The sequence below is a fragment of the Phalacrocorax aristotelis genome, chromosome 2 (assembly GCF_949628215.1).
Source record: "Phalacrocorax aristotelis chromosome 2, bGulAri2.1, whole genome shotgun sequence".
NCBI classification, from domain to species: Eukaryota; Metazoa; Chordata; class Aves; order Suliformes; family Phalacrocoracidae; genus Phalacrocorax; species Phalacrocorax aristotelis.
The window spans coordinates 37,579,734-37,592,729 of NC_134277.1; the positions used below are offsets into that span (position 1 = coordinate 37,579,734).

Consider the following 12,996-nt stretch of genomic DNA (forward strand, 5'->3'; position numbering starts at 1 on the left):
TTTACAGACGAGTTTCCCAACTCCCCACGTCATGAAGGGCTCTCCCTTCCTTTGCACTGTGAAGAACATGTTCTTAACTCTTTATTATTCAGAATAAAAACTTTATTTTTTTTTTCAGAACGTGAGCAGCAAGGAATGTATAACTTTGAAAACAAATCTAGCCTTTTCAGCTTCACACGCTTTCCACCTAGCTGGATGTTACAAGCATAAAATATTCAAACCGTGATCTTTTTTCCCAGATTTTATTGCATCATCATCATCATCGTTATCACCATTTTTAAGAAAAGGAGTTATAGTTTCCTTTGAAATTATATTCCCTACGCGTGCCGATATGCCATCTAACATATGGCCAGGTAAATACTTCCTGAATATTCAGGGTACAGATTTTTTTATATATATATAAATATGAACAAATGGGGATAAATAAAATTTTAAACACTTAGATTATTCAATGTTTGCAAAAAAAAAATAAATAAATCTGAATGTTCACCAGCATACACACATTGAAAGACTTACACGTATTAATAATTGTCCAGGGAGTCCCTGTCCAAGCGCTTTTGATGTCTTTCTCGCTATTTAAAAGAAGTGCAATAAAAAAAATTGCTTCCCCGTGGGATCAATCATGTACGAACAAATTCACATTTAAGAATTCCTTTTATAGAAAATTTGTTCATATACCCTGTTTTGATAAAAGTGTAGAAGGTAAAGTATAAAGCCTCTGCATACTCCCAAAGTGAGACACAAGGCTACAGTTCAAGAAGATAAATATCCACTAGTGAAACTATAGAGCAATTCAAGCAACAAATATTGCTACGTCACATAAACTAGAAAACGCTTTTACCAAAGGAAACAAAACAAACCAAAACGAATAAAAGAAACGAGAAGGGGAGGGAAGGGCATATGGGGTGGGGGAGGAGAGAGAGAAGGGAAGGGGTGAGTACTTTCCAAAAGTTGGGGGCTTGGTGTTCCACTTAGTGACTCCTGTCTCTTACAGATGGGTGAGTTTGGGCGCTTCCTGAATTCTTCCCTGAGAAGGATGGTGAGCAGTAAGGTCTGTGTATGTTGGGTGTGGATCGCAAGGTCCGTGGTGGTGATTGTTGGCCATTGGCCCAGCCCCGCTGTAGTCCATGTTGGCAGAGGGAGGATGAGGGAGATGAGTTAGACCAAAGATGGAAGGCCCAGAATTGGTCATGGTCTCCACGTAGTTGCCCCCTACATAGACGGGGCTTCCCTGTATATGTGGATTCCCATAACCGTTGCCTTGAAGAGGATGAGTATCGTATTCAGGTGTCACAGCTGCCGTCCCCGTGTATCTCTTTTGAGGAGGTGGGCAATTATTAAGAGGAGCGGTATACGATGCAGGGATGCCATAGGTGTTTTGATGAGGCTTGTTAAATGGTGGAGGCGACTGGGGCTCATAGGGGACACTGTTTACTAAAGAATGCATAGAGTTTAGATATCCCCCAGCAGCTGGAGGGACAGGGCTTCTGCTTGGGGACTGTCCTCCTGAAGAGGTCATCATGCCCTTGCCCTTTTGATCCTTTTTGTATTTCATTCTGCGGTTCTGAAACCAGATTTTGATCTGTCTTTCTGTGAGATTGAGCAAATTAGCCATCTCTACCCTTCGTGGCCTGCAAAGGTACCTATTGAAGTGGAATTCCTTTTCCAGTTCTACCAGCTGGGCACTTGTGTAAGCTGTACGGGCTCGCTTAGAGGAGGCTTGCCCCGGGGGGCTTTTATCACCAGCACAACTCTCACCTATGTAAATCACACAAAGAACACAATCAGCACGGCAAACCCAGACACAGCAACCAGAGACAACGGCCAACAACACCGGCACCTGATGAGTCCGACTCTCGGACACAAGATGGACACCCACATGTGCACCAAGTACTCCCCTATAGCATGAGCTCAGTCGTGCCAAGCTACGAACCTCAGTGGACTTCCTTTGCCTCATTAGTGTCACTATATGACTATACTTGCTTCCTTTAAGAATGACAGCATACAACATATCTTGAGCTTTGCATAAAGGAGTAAGAAAGGTTCAGGGAAACACAGTGGGGTTTAGAAACTCTGAAGGTGAACCTATGGCTCTGCTAACATGGTGGAATCAGGGTCTTAAAGACTTAGCTGTTCTCCATTGCTGTAAAGACCTGCAGCCCTCTTTTTCTGAAAACCCTGATGTATACACATCAGCTAGAGGTGCCCGAAAGTCATGGTATCTACAATATAAAGTTATAACATATAAGCATAGAACTGACAGTATAGTGTTTCTATCATGTCTAGCATATAGCATAAACATACGGTAGTGATTGGGAAGTACAATATACATACAAAGAACATACAGCGGCTAAGCTTGCGTATAGGCATACAGACAAATTTAGATGTTGCTGATTTTTAATAAAATAAATACATGATATGGAAGGCTGTAAACAGCAATGTTACCAGAGCTTTAAAAGGCAGACTGGTGAAGACACTTGCTAAAGTTTTGTACTCTATTTCCAAGGCACATTTAAGAGAAAAAGAGGAAAAGGTTAATATAAGCCCAACTCCTGGGCATTGGAGCTAGTACTAGTATTATTGATTTGGGTTTCCTTGAGCAATAAAAGCATTAACATACACTTCCATCCCTCAAATAATATTTTATGGGCTGAAGTTTATGGCACTCCAGAATGATTTTTGTTTACCAGGCTTGTAACTTTGCCAATCAGCTTGTTAAAATAGGAAGAGGTTCTGGCTGCATGCAGGGCATTGATCCTGCCTGCACGTGATTATGAGCTATTTTATTCCTGTTACACTTCAGCAGAGATAGGTCACTGTCTTATTAATCTAACAGCACCATGCCAACAAAGTACTCGGGACAGGCCTCTGGTTTAAGGCCTCGGCTGTTCCACACTGACATGATTTACTGGAGGGGGGATTACCTAGGAAATGTGATAGATGCAGGAGGGCACAAGTGGTTTAGCCACTAGGAAACAAAATCACTTTGGAGCCATCCTCCAAGGCTGGGAAAGTTTTGCAGGGGGTGGTTTGTTCACTGACCTCCCCTTGCAAGCGGTGGCAACCCCTTTCCAATAGCTCAAGGGGGTCAACCTGGAGAGGAAAAAAGCTCCCTCCCTCCCCTCCCCAAAGTGAAGGTGGGCAGGGCTTCCCTCCTCCCTGCCAGACCAGCCCAGGGGTACCCAGGGAGAGGGGAGGGGAGCGTGTTTCATACCTGAACTGGAACTGCTGTTTTTCTGCTTTGTGTTTTGCCGAGATTCTTTCATCCATGGGAATATCTGTTTGGACATGGTGGGCGAGTTAAGAGCCGGGCTTTTGGTGGGGTTGGCTGGGGCAGGGTTGCTGCTGGCATTTTGAGATGGTGAGGCAGAGGATGGAGGTGGAGGTTGTGGCTGCTGGGCCGGAGGCGGCTGCGGTGGGGCCTGCGGGTCGGTGAGGCCAGGGGGCTGGAGAGGCTGGCTGGGGAGGGTCCTCATGCAACTCTCACTGATGTCATTGGCCTTGTGGTGGGGCACGGAGCTGCCAGGGGACTGGAGGGAGCACGCGGGGCGGTGGTACTCAGTTTCCACAAGAGATGAAGATGGAGGATATTGCTGCTGACTCGCATTATAAGTGAAACCATTTGCTCCTTGGTAGGGGTAGGCACCATAGATTGCAGAGCTGTCGTAGTAGGTCGCTTTTTGCATTTCGTTGTTTCCCAATATTTATTTCGCAAACTGACAGGGTCTTGACACCCTTGGAGAATAACATTGGCACCCCTCTGTCACGTGGCGCTCTTCCTCCAATGGCCTCTCCGAGCAGACCTGGGGTGTGGGGAGAGCAGAGCAGGGTGAAGAAATGGTACAAATCCATCTTACTTTCAATAGCTAAGTGACATGAAAGCCATAAAAGAAAAAGTGGTCAGCAATATTTAGCAGCATGACTTGGCCTCAGGCGCAGAGCATTTCGATATAAAAGCTGCCTGGATGTACTGGCAGCTACAAATATGTGCTTTGCTGCACCGGGATAGGGGCTTTCTAGGGTGTTTCTTTCTTTCTTTCTTCTCAAGAAACAGAGCAGGGCACCACATGGCAAGGGGGTCGATCGTTTATCACCAAGAGGCTGTTTTAATACCAGTCTCTGAGATAAGGGTGGTTGAGGAATCAGTAACACAGAGGGGCTGGGCTGTTCCTTCATTCCAGCCCTGGGATCAAACCCTCTCCTGTAACGGGCGTAATTTTATTTTTAGCCTTTCTCTCCAGGTTACGGCTCTCCATACAACTTCAAAGAAATACATGAGATTGTTCCTGTCTACGTGTGGCAGGGGGCAGGAGCAGGGTGGAAAGGTTTCCTAGCCAGGGATATTTACACACCCCGATCCCAAGTGACGGATTTTGGCTTGTCTATGAGATGCTCCGTAGGAAAATAAACAAAGCCAGCACCTTCTCCCCTCCGTGCTCGCACACCGCCCCAAGCCGCCTGGGTCAGGCACCCCGGCAGCAGCGGTTTCTGCCCGGGTGAGCCCCGCCGCCGCCCGCGGCGGCTCCCGCTCGGCCCCCGGAGCCCTCCTGGCCGCCCCACGCAGCCCCCACGCCCGCCTCCCACCCGCGAGTGGGTCCGGGGCCTCAGCTGCACCCGGCGCCGCGCAAAGCCCCTTCAGCAAGACCAGCAGGGGCAAGTTGGGCGCTTTGGTTGTTGCTTTGGTTTTTCCCAACAGTTATTTTCAAGATACTAACTTTTCGTGGGATCGGCCAGATCCTACCTGTTAAAACATGATGGATTGAGGGAAAAAAACACACCAGGAACCTGAAAAACCAGCGTTCATCTCCATGACCACGGCTTGAACTTTCCTTCCAACTTAGCGATAATAGGTTCTGTCTTGGAAACTGCTATGTAATTTGATGTATGAGGGTCACTTGGCTGGGGAGAGGGTGGACACAAACCCAGAGAATGCTTCTCCTGCCCGGGCGAATCCCTTTCTTACCCCCCCCCCCCCCTTTTGTCCCCCGTCCTTCTTTCTTTCTGAGAATATTTTTTTGTTTTCCAGATTAAAGTCTACTGGTTACCTGCCTGAAAATAACCAGTTAAAGAATCGCCCGCATGAATGAGAGAGGAGACCTGCGCGTAATCTCCAATCTAGGAGCTCTTTCCACACGCTCTCACATTGTTCTCAGAAATTAAAGTGTGTTCCTCACCGTGCCCCTACCCCCTTGCTGACAAACAACCGCGTCTTTTCGGATCAGAAGAGCTCTCGTTTCTTTTGCCACTTTCTCTCTACTTAAGCAGCTGGCTATTTCCCCCCAAACATCTAACGAGGACAAATGCTTAGGGGCGAAAAGCCTTACACAACACATGCACCAAACGAGCTCATTCTACGCCTTTCAAGTTATACAAGTTCTTAGAAAACAGTATTCCCTTTGTTAGATCGTAACGAAATGAAGGTAACACACCTACAGCAGGGCGGCTACCCGGTTATTGCACTAATCAAGCTCTTTTGGATGTTATTAAGCTAATAAACCGATGGAGATCTGAGGCGCGCACACAATTTCCAGCTCCTCGCCTCTCCTTCCTGATGCTATCGAGGCCTGGTGTGATTTTTCTCAATTCCTTTGAAAGAAAGAGAGAGCATAGACACCACTACCAGAGCAGAAAGAGGAAATAATGAGCCAGCGGTGATTTCACAAAGTCACCCGCCTTTCATGGTAGCGACACCAAATATTTCGCCTTCCCCTGGCCGCTCGGAAGTTCGCGGGACGGGCAGCGCTGAGCGGGGGTGCCCAGCTCGCTGTCCCCGCAGCCGCCCGCCCCCAGACAAGCGGCACCTTCACTCGGAAGGCAAAATATTATCGAAGGTCCGGCCGCCTGCCAGCGAGGGAAAAGGGGGAAAAAAAAATCGGCTCTCGCCTTTGGCTTCGCCAAGTTAATCACTTCCTAAAAAGTTATAGAGAAGCGAGAGTAACCTGAGGAGCGCCCGGCCATTCCTGGTGAAAGCGGGAATAGCGGGATTAAGAGCGACAACCATCACGATAATAAGAGCGCCCTAACGGGAGAGGAGGGGGGGGAAAGAAAGTTTGCCACACAGCCGACGCCTGGGATGGGAAGAGCTTTCCTCTCCCCCTCGGAGACAAAAGGCCAGGTCTCACAAACACGGTTGGGCCCCCAGTTTTTCCAGTGCCCGTTTAATCGGCTTCATCTCCACTTGCGTCTACCCTTAACCAACTTCTCTCCCCCCATCCAGACAGCCCGGAGACAGCAGATGAAAGATGCTTGGGGGAGGCAAGTCCCCCCCGTTTCCCTCACTCCCCACTTCAGCTCTCCTCTACCCTCTCCTTCCCTCCGCCTCCCCCCTTCCCAAGCACACCAGATCTTTGCCCTGTAACTGCCAGCCGAGCCCCAAACTCTGACTCTAGGACGAAAACACAGCAGCCCCCCTGAAAGATTTCCTGAAAGATAAAGTTGAGAGAAGGTTGGGGGGGTGGGGGGGAAGAGAGGAGAGAGAGCTGCCTGAACACGAAGTGTAAGGGTATCAGTCACTGCCTGGAAGGAAGCCCCAGCTTGTGAACTCTTCTTGAACCGACATTTAAGTCTACGGTCATAAATCACTGGGACATAAACTCCGCCATTCACGACTGATAGCAGCGTATTTGTGGCCTGCTTACCTTAACTTCTGACGACTGAGGCGGAAGCCAGCATGCTCGCTCTCGCTCTCTCTCTTTTTTTTTTTTTTTTTTTTTGGAGGCGACACAACCCAGGGAGCGGGGGCTGTCTGCCCCAGCCCGGTCCCTGCGCGGCCGCGGGGTGGGCACCGGCTCAGCTCCTCCACACCCGGCTCCCCTCGGCCGGGAGGGGCGAGCCCTGCCCCGCACGGGTTGGGGGGGACGGTTGCTCCGGACACCCGCCTCCCCCGTTCCCCTCCCGCTTTAGGCTGCCCACCCTGCCCCGAGCCGGTCCCCGGCGTGCCGGGCTCCCCCTGCGCGGGGCAAGGAGGACGGGGATGTTTCCCAGGGCTGCTCTGAGAAGGGAAGGAGAGAGAGAGGAAAGGAGAAAGGGGGGTGGGGGGGAGGGGGGGGTGGGAAGGGAAAGAAAAAAAAAAGGAAAAGGGAAGGAAAAAAAAGGAAGGAAGAAAGAAAGACGGCCGCCTGGGGAAGCCTGAGGCAGGGTGGGGGCTGGGGAGGGAGCGGAGGAGCGCGGCAGTGAAGGAGTGCGGGGCCCCCCCCCGCACTCGGGCGTCACCAAAGTCCAGGAAAATTATGCTAATGAAGACAAACGGCGCTCACAAAGGCTCGCTCTCACCAGCCTCCGGGGGTGCTGCTGGGGGGGGAGCTTGGGTTTGTCCCTCTTACCGGTGTGCTTGGGGGGCGGCTGCAGAATAGCCCCTCTGCCGCTCCCCGCCGCCGGGAGCCCCGCAAAGCCCGGCTGAGTCCCGGGGAGGGGAGCAAAGCCCCGAGAGCTGGGGCTGCGTCCGGAGAGCCAACCGAAGCCCACCAGGATCCCCGCTCTGGGCAATGCTTTCAGAGCCACGCTGGAAATCATTAGAGTTACTAATTATTAACTCATGCATGCGTGAGCGCACACACACACACAGATATACACACAGACACACACCCCCCTTCCACCCCCCAAATATCCCCAGCGCCCGGGACGGGCACAGAGCCGCTCACACACACAGACATGTGCTGCACAGGCGGGTCGGGGTGCCCGTAACCCCCGTGGGGACGCGCGGGCTGCAGCCCCTCGTGGACGTGGGCCCGGCACCGCACAGCTCGCCTTCGCCTCCCGCTCCGCGGCAGCGCTGGGGAAGGCGCTCGCCTCTTTCTCTAGCGCCCCGGGTTTTTTGGGGGTGGTGATGTCCCCCCCCTTTCCCTGCAACAGAAACACGGCAGCGACCGTCCAAACGAGAACTTAAATAAAGTTGCAGCCCCTGCCCCTCTGGCAGGCGGTAGCCGGACTCTGGGCTCCGAGCATTAAGCGGAGGCTCCGAATAATGCCTGGGTGTAAATTGGACGTTACTTCGTTAATTAAGGCATTCAAAATATAACTAGTCCGTTTAAAGCACGAGGGAGCCCGGCGTCATCTTAAAGCACAAACAAAGCGAGGGGGAAGCGAGAAATAAAAAGCACTATAAGGCTGGGGTGGCCTCTTACGCATACCAATGGTTTTTGTCATTTATGGCTATGCAAGATTTATGACTTCATGCACCAAAGCTGTAAACAGAGCACTAAAACAGAAAACACTTGCTCCTTATGGCATAAGTGAGAAGGCACCACATGAAAGGGGAAGCGGGCAGCGTAGGAGGAGAGGAGAGGCAAAAATCCCGCGTATGCGTTTTGCTTCAAACAACCCCTTGAATGTTGCATCGGAAGAAAAAAAAGTCTTTTTAGTCAATAATCGACCCCACACTTTCTTTCTGAAACTGCTGATCTGCCATTCGCCCTCTTGCCCGACCAAATAGCGAGAGGCAGCGCTGCGCCCCGACGGAGCCCCCCGGACTGGAGAGGAAGATTTGGCAAGGGAGAGCGAGCTGGGGACTGCAGAAACCTGAGGACGCCGGGGAGCCTGCCGGTTTGGGGAGTCCTGCCGAAAGCCCGGGCGATCTTTTCCTAGGAGCGCGTTTAAACTTTGGAGCCATCTCCGGCGGGATATTCTGACTACATGTCTGTATTTAAGAGCGGGGACGGAGGGGGGGGAGGGGATCTTTTTAAAACTGAAGGGATTTGCAAGGGACTGTAGTCGTGAGAACCGAAGTGGTTCATAGGAATACTGAAGTGTTTCCTCCATTCTCCTGACTGCCTGCGAAGAGTATTTTGCGAGATTTCGCCTATTAGTCCCGTTTCCCCACGCCCCCTCTCTCCCCAAAGAGGTCATTTTAAACATGAGAAGATGATTATTTTTTTTTAATGTCTCCTAGGATGTCGGGATAAGTGTCCCAATGCACAGATCCCCGCTGCTTTTATCTGTCTTTCCCTCCCAGAGGCCGAATATTTTCTTTCTGCTCCATTCTGCGGAGAGCGATAGGGCTCAGCTCGAGGAGGGACCGGCAGCGTTTGGGGCTGATTCCCGCGTCAAAAACGAACTGCCTTTTCTTCCCGATGGGTCCCACTCTGCGGGACTTCCCCCCCCCGGCTCCTTTAATGGAATTACTTCTAGTTTCCGAATAAAATAATGCCTGTAAAGCGCTTTGTCCTCGGATGTTCCGAAGTGGAAGCAGGCAGCACCATAATTCAGGGCTGATTTTGGGGGATCTCTTAGGGATGAAATAGCAAGGCGGGGAATTGCTGGAGAAGGGGACTAATTCTGGAAGTGGTGCCTGTCCAAGTCGTTAGAGAGTTAGGAGAGGATAATAGTTGCCCTAGAGAAGGACTGGACTGTGGAAGCAAGCCGTGGTTAATCTGAATTATTGTTTATATTCTCTAACACTAAAGAATGGCCACGGACTCTTTGCTATTTGCTGAGCAGACCGAGGTTATTTACACAACTCTCCGAAATCTTCCTCTCCTCCAAAACTCTTCTTGCTTTCTTTTGCTTTAAAGCAGGACTGTATTATTTATGAGCGCTTTAACTGGGTCAATATGCATCCGAACTGGGTCATAAATCAGAGGAAACGCTGCCAAGTAACCAAGCTGCAATTAAAGCTCACACTTTAATCCTGAGGAGCGTTTTGGCCCATTTCAAAATACGGCAAAGCCAACCTTGGCTTTTAGATACACAACTGGGAGCGAAACAGCTCTCCTCCCCTCGCCGAAGAAGGGGTTTAAGAAAGGACAGGATGGCAAGAAGGGGAAATAGCATTTATTTGGGTCAGCTTTGCTCTGAGAGCGGCTTCAAGAGCAGGAAAGCGAGAAGCCAGCCCCAACATCTCCACCCTGCAGGTCTCTGCAGAACGGCCGCGAATAGCTGCGAGTGGAAATAATCTTTTCTGTTGTTGTTTGTTTTCAGAAGAGTTTTCATCCTCTTTCGCTTTTCTTCCTCCCCCTCTCTCTTTCTGACCCCTTACAAGACGAGTAATTTCAAGCACCCGGCAACTGGGCACAAAATGGTACAGCAGGGACGGGCGAGAGGCGCAGAGCAAACTGGAGGAAAGCGAGTCCCAGCGCTCCGACCTTTCCCAAAGCCGGGACACACCGGGGAAATGGCGTTTTATGTAGCATTTTGCCCTCCTTGAAGAGCCAAGTAATCTTTCATTTTCGCCATTTAAAGCGCATTGTTTATATATAGCTACGCACACGTATTTACAACTATATGCGAATTCTTTCATATTTATCCGTACGGATATATCTATATTTATGTAAACGACGGTATGGATATGAATTTAGGACTAGTATATGTACTCCTGGAGGATAATTTCCACTCCTCCCCTTTTTATTCTCTCTTTCCAGATACCCATTCAGAGAGAGAGAGGGAGAGAGGGGAAAAAAAAAAAAGCAACCCACATTCCCACATTTCCAAGGCTGATTTATTGCTAGAAGCCATGGCTGGCTCTTGATTCAACTCCTTCTCACTGCGGAGAAATCAAGAGAAGCCCCTTGGCTCATTTGGAAAGGGGAAGTTTTGCCATAGAGCCGAGCGCCCATGTAGCCCCTCCGCGCACGGTAAACAAAGTACCACTAAAGCATCATAAATAAAATGGCAGCACGATCGCATACTCATCGATTTACGGAGCGGCAGCGGCCGAACAAACACCCATAAAACAACAACCGCCGCCGCCGCCGCACACTCGAGCACGACCCCGACCGAGTAGCAACCCACCCCCCCGCCTCCCCGCATCGTTTTGTCCGGCTTCCCCAAATACATAAATAAATAAACACACCAACACGCAAATAAAATAAAATAATAAAATTAAGGGGGTAAAAATATCCAAACACGACAATAAAAGAGGCTTCCTATCTCTAGCCGATCATAAATAATGATAAGATGGCAATCGAGGGGCTGGAGCTGAGGCAGCTGGCCATCAACAGCAGTGTGGGATCTCTATGGAGAAAAATAAATAAAGAAGCAAACTCTCCCTGCTCTGCTCGCTGCGAGGGGAGAGTTGAATATTTACCGCAGCAAATTGAAACAAAGGGGGAAGCAGCCTGGCTCCGGGTGCACCCACACCCGCACGCACTCACACGCACTCACTCCAGCCTCTGCGACTGACCTTTGCCTCGAACAGCAATAACTCACCACATAAATGAACAATCAACGGAAATACCTTAAAATAAAATCCATCCTTTCTAACGAAGCATTTCGTCCTCTCGGCTCGACAATAACCTTTCCATAAGGAACGAAAGCTGTCAGCGAAATGGCCAGCTCTTGCGGGGACGGTGATGGGGGCAGGAGAGGAAAAAAAAAAAATAATAGAAAGCAGTGCTTGCTCTGAACAGAAACTGGAAAAGCGTAATCGCAGACGGAGCCAGACCGGGTCTCCACTCCAAATGCCACAATAATGCGCTGTATTATGTGCTCACGTGGTCATACGTCAACTTAAATCCTTTTATTTGAAATAGGGAATCGTTGAAGGAAGAGGGTTTCTTAGCGCGAGCCTTTGCTTTTTAAAGCCTTAACCCAATATGTTAAAGAAGAGTTTTAAGGGAGGGGGGAAAAAAAATCCAAGAGATGCAGATGACGGGGCGGGGGGGGGGAGATTGGTTTGATTCTTTTTCCTCCCACACCAATATTTCTTTACACAAAGCCCATTGGAAGGTAAGAGAAATTCTTCTTATAATATGGGATTACGCTGCACTTTGATACTTAGCCTAATTAACCGGCATTTGCTCCCCAGGCCCGCCACTCTGCTCCACGTCGCATGTCCTCTGTAACCCCCGATGAAAGCCCAAATCTTAATACTATTATTTCCAGCCCCCTTGTAAATGGGACGATTACCAGCCTTCCCCCCACCCCCAGCCGCCTCTACCCTGCCATTGTACAGGGCTTGCTCAACTCCCACACGCTACATCAGGGCTCCTGTAGAAACTAAAAAGACCTATAATTACCTGACAAAGGCAAAAAAGAGTCTCTTCTAAGAGGCTAGTTGATTTTTGTCCTTGTAACACACTATGAAGAATACACCTTCCTTCACTGGCGTGGCTCTGAATTTTGAAAAACCTTTTGGGACCTTGCTGTTAAACCTGTGCTTACGCATTTCCTATACAGCTAGTTTGAGTGATGCACAAAATTATAGGTTTCTAACCATGAAAAAAAAAAAAATGGGGAGGGGGAGCTCTCTGCCTAAGGGGAAAAAAAAAAAAAAAAAAAAGAAAAGAGCAAAGTTGTGTGCGGCCCCCGAGCCAAGCAGCTTCGCCTGTGTGCGAACACACCGCATCTTCTCTGTAAGAGTGTTTAACTTGTGCTATTGACACAATAAGCTAAACAAACAAAAGGAACCCTCAGCTCACATACTTTTCTGGAAGGAGCCAAAGAAAATCAGTTAGTTCATGCTTTTAACGTGTTCCTGGTCCAGTTATGTGACTCCAGCATTTTATATCCTTGCCCAAATCTTTCCACTGTCCCCCTTGAGCTGGGAGTAAACTTTCGTCTAACTGCATATCCCCTCTTACTGTTTCACCTGCACTTCATTGAAGGGAAGGAGATTTCTTTTTAAAGATGATTTTTAGTGTTATGGACAAGCCCTATATACTCTCGCTTGGATTCTAAAAGTGGGCCACTGGAATTTAAACCCATCAGTAACCGTGTATAGTAGTGGGCATTGCAGCAAAGTCAGCGTGAGGGTACAACGGAGGAATAATTTGCAATTTGTCCTATGGAAGTGACCAGGATAGTGGCAGCGTATACATACACCATCCCTCACTAAGGACTGCAATAAAAACTATATACCTTTGAAAAAGAGAGCATTAGGCACACACGACATGCCCGGGTCCCTAACTATCAGCACGACTGGTGACTCTACAGCCCTCGTACTCAATGTAAACCGAGGAGGATAGGATATTTACTCAAGACGGATTCACGGCTCTCTTAAATACGGTGCGTTTAGATCCCATAAAAGAAGCACACAGAGAAGTTCTCCTGCAACAATTAAAC

The 12,996-nt window shown here is 49.3% G+C and overlaps 1 protein-coding gene across 13 annotated transcripts in view; it reads right to left on the minus strand.

Moving 5' to 3' along the window:
- Nucleotides 1-101: 101 nt before the first annotated feature.
- HOXA3 (homeobox A3) overlaps nucleotides 102-12,996 on the minus strand; it is a 45,143-nt gene continuing 32,248 nt past the window's right edge. For 9 of the 13 annotated variants that reach the window (XM_075083119.1, XM_075083116.1, XM_075083111.1 and 6 more), the window contains 2 exons: nucleotides 3,215-3,803; nucleotides 102-1,758 (listed from right to left, as the gene is read on the minus strand). In XM_075083119.1, coding sequence (XP_074939220.1) covers nucleotides 989-1,758; nucleotides 3,215-3,686 — 1,242 coding nt within the window. In that variant the 5' untranslated portion in view covers nucleotides 3,687-3,803 and the 3' untranslated portion in view covers nucleotides 102-988. Of the gene's footprint in view, nucleotides 1,759-3,214; nucleotides 3,804-4,741; nucleotides 4,957-6,638; nucleotides 7,262-7,322; nucleotides 11,120-11,170; nucleotides 11,534-12,996 lie in introns of those variants that run through there. The other 4 variants (XM_075083118.1, XM_075083124.1, XM_075083120.1 and 1 more) reach the window with 4 other exon arrangements.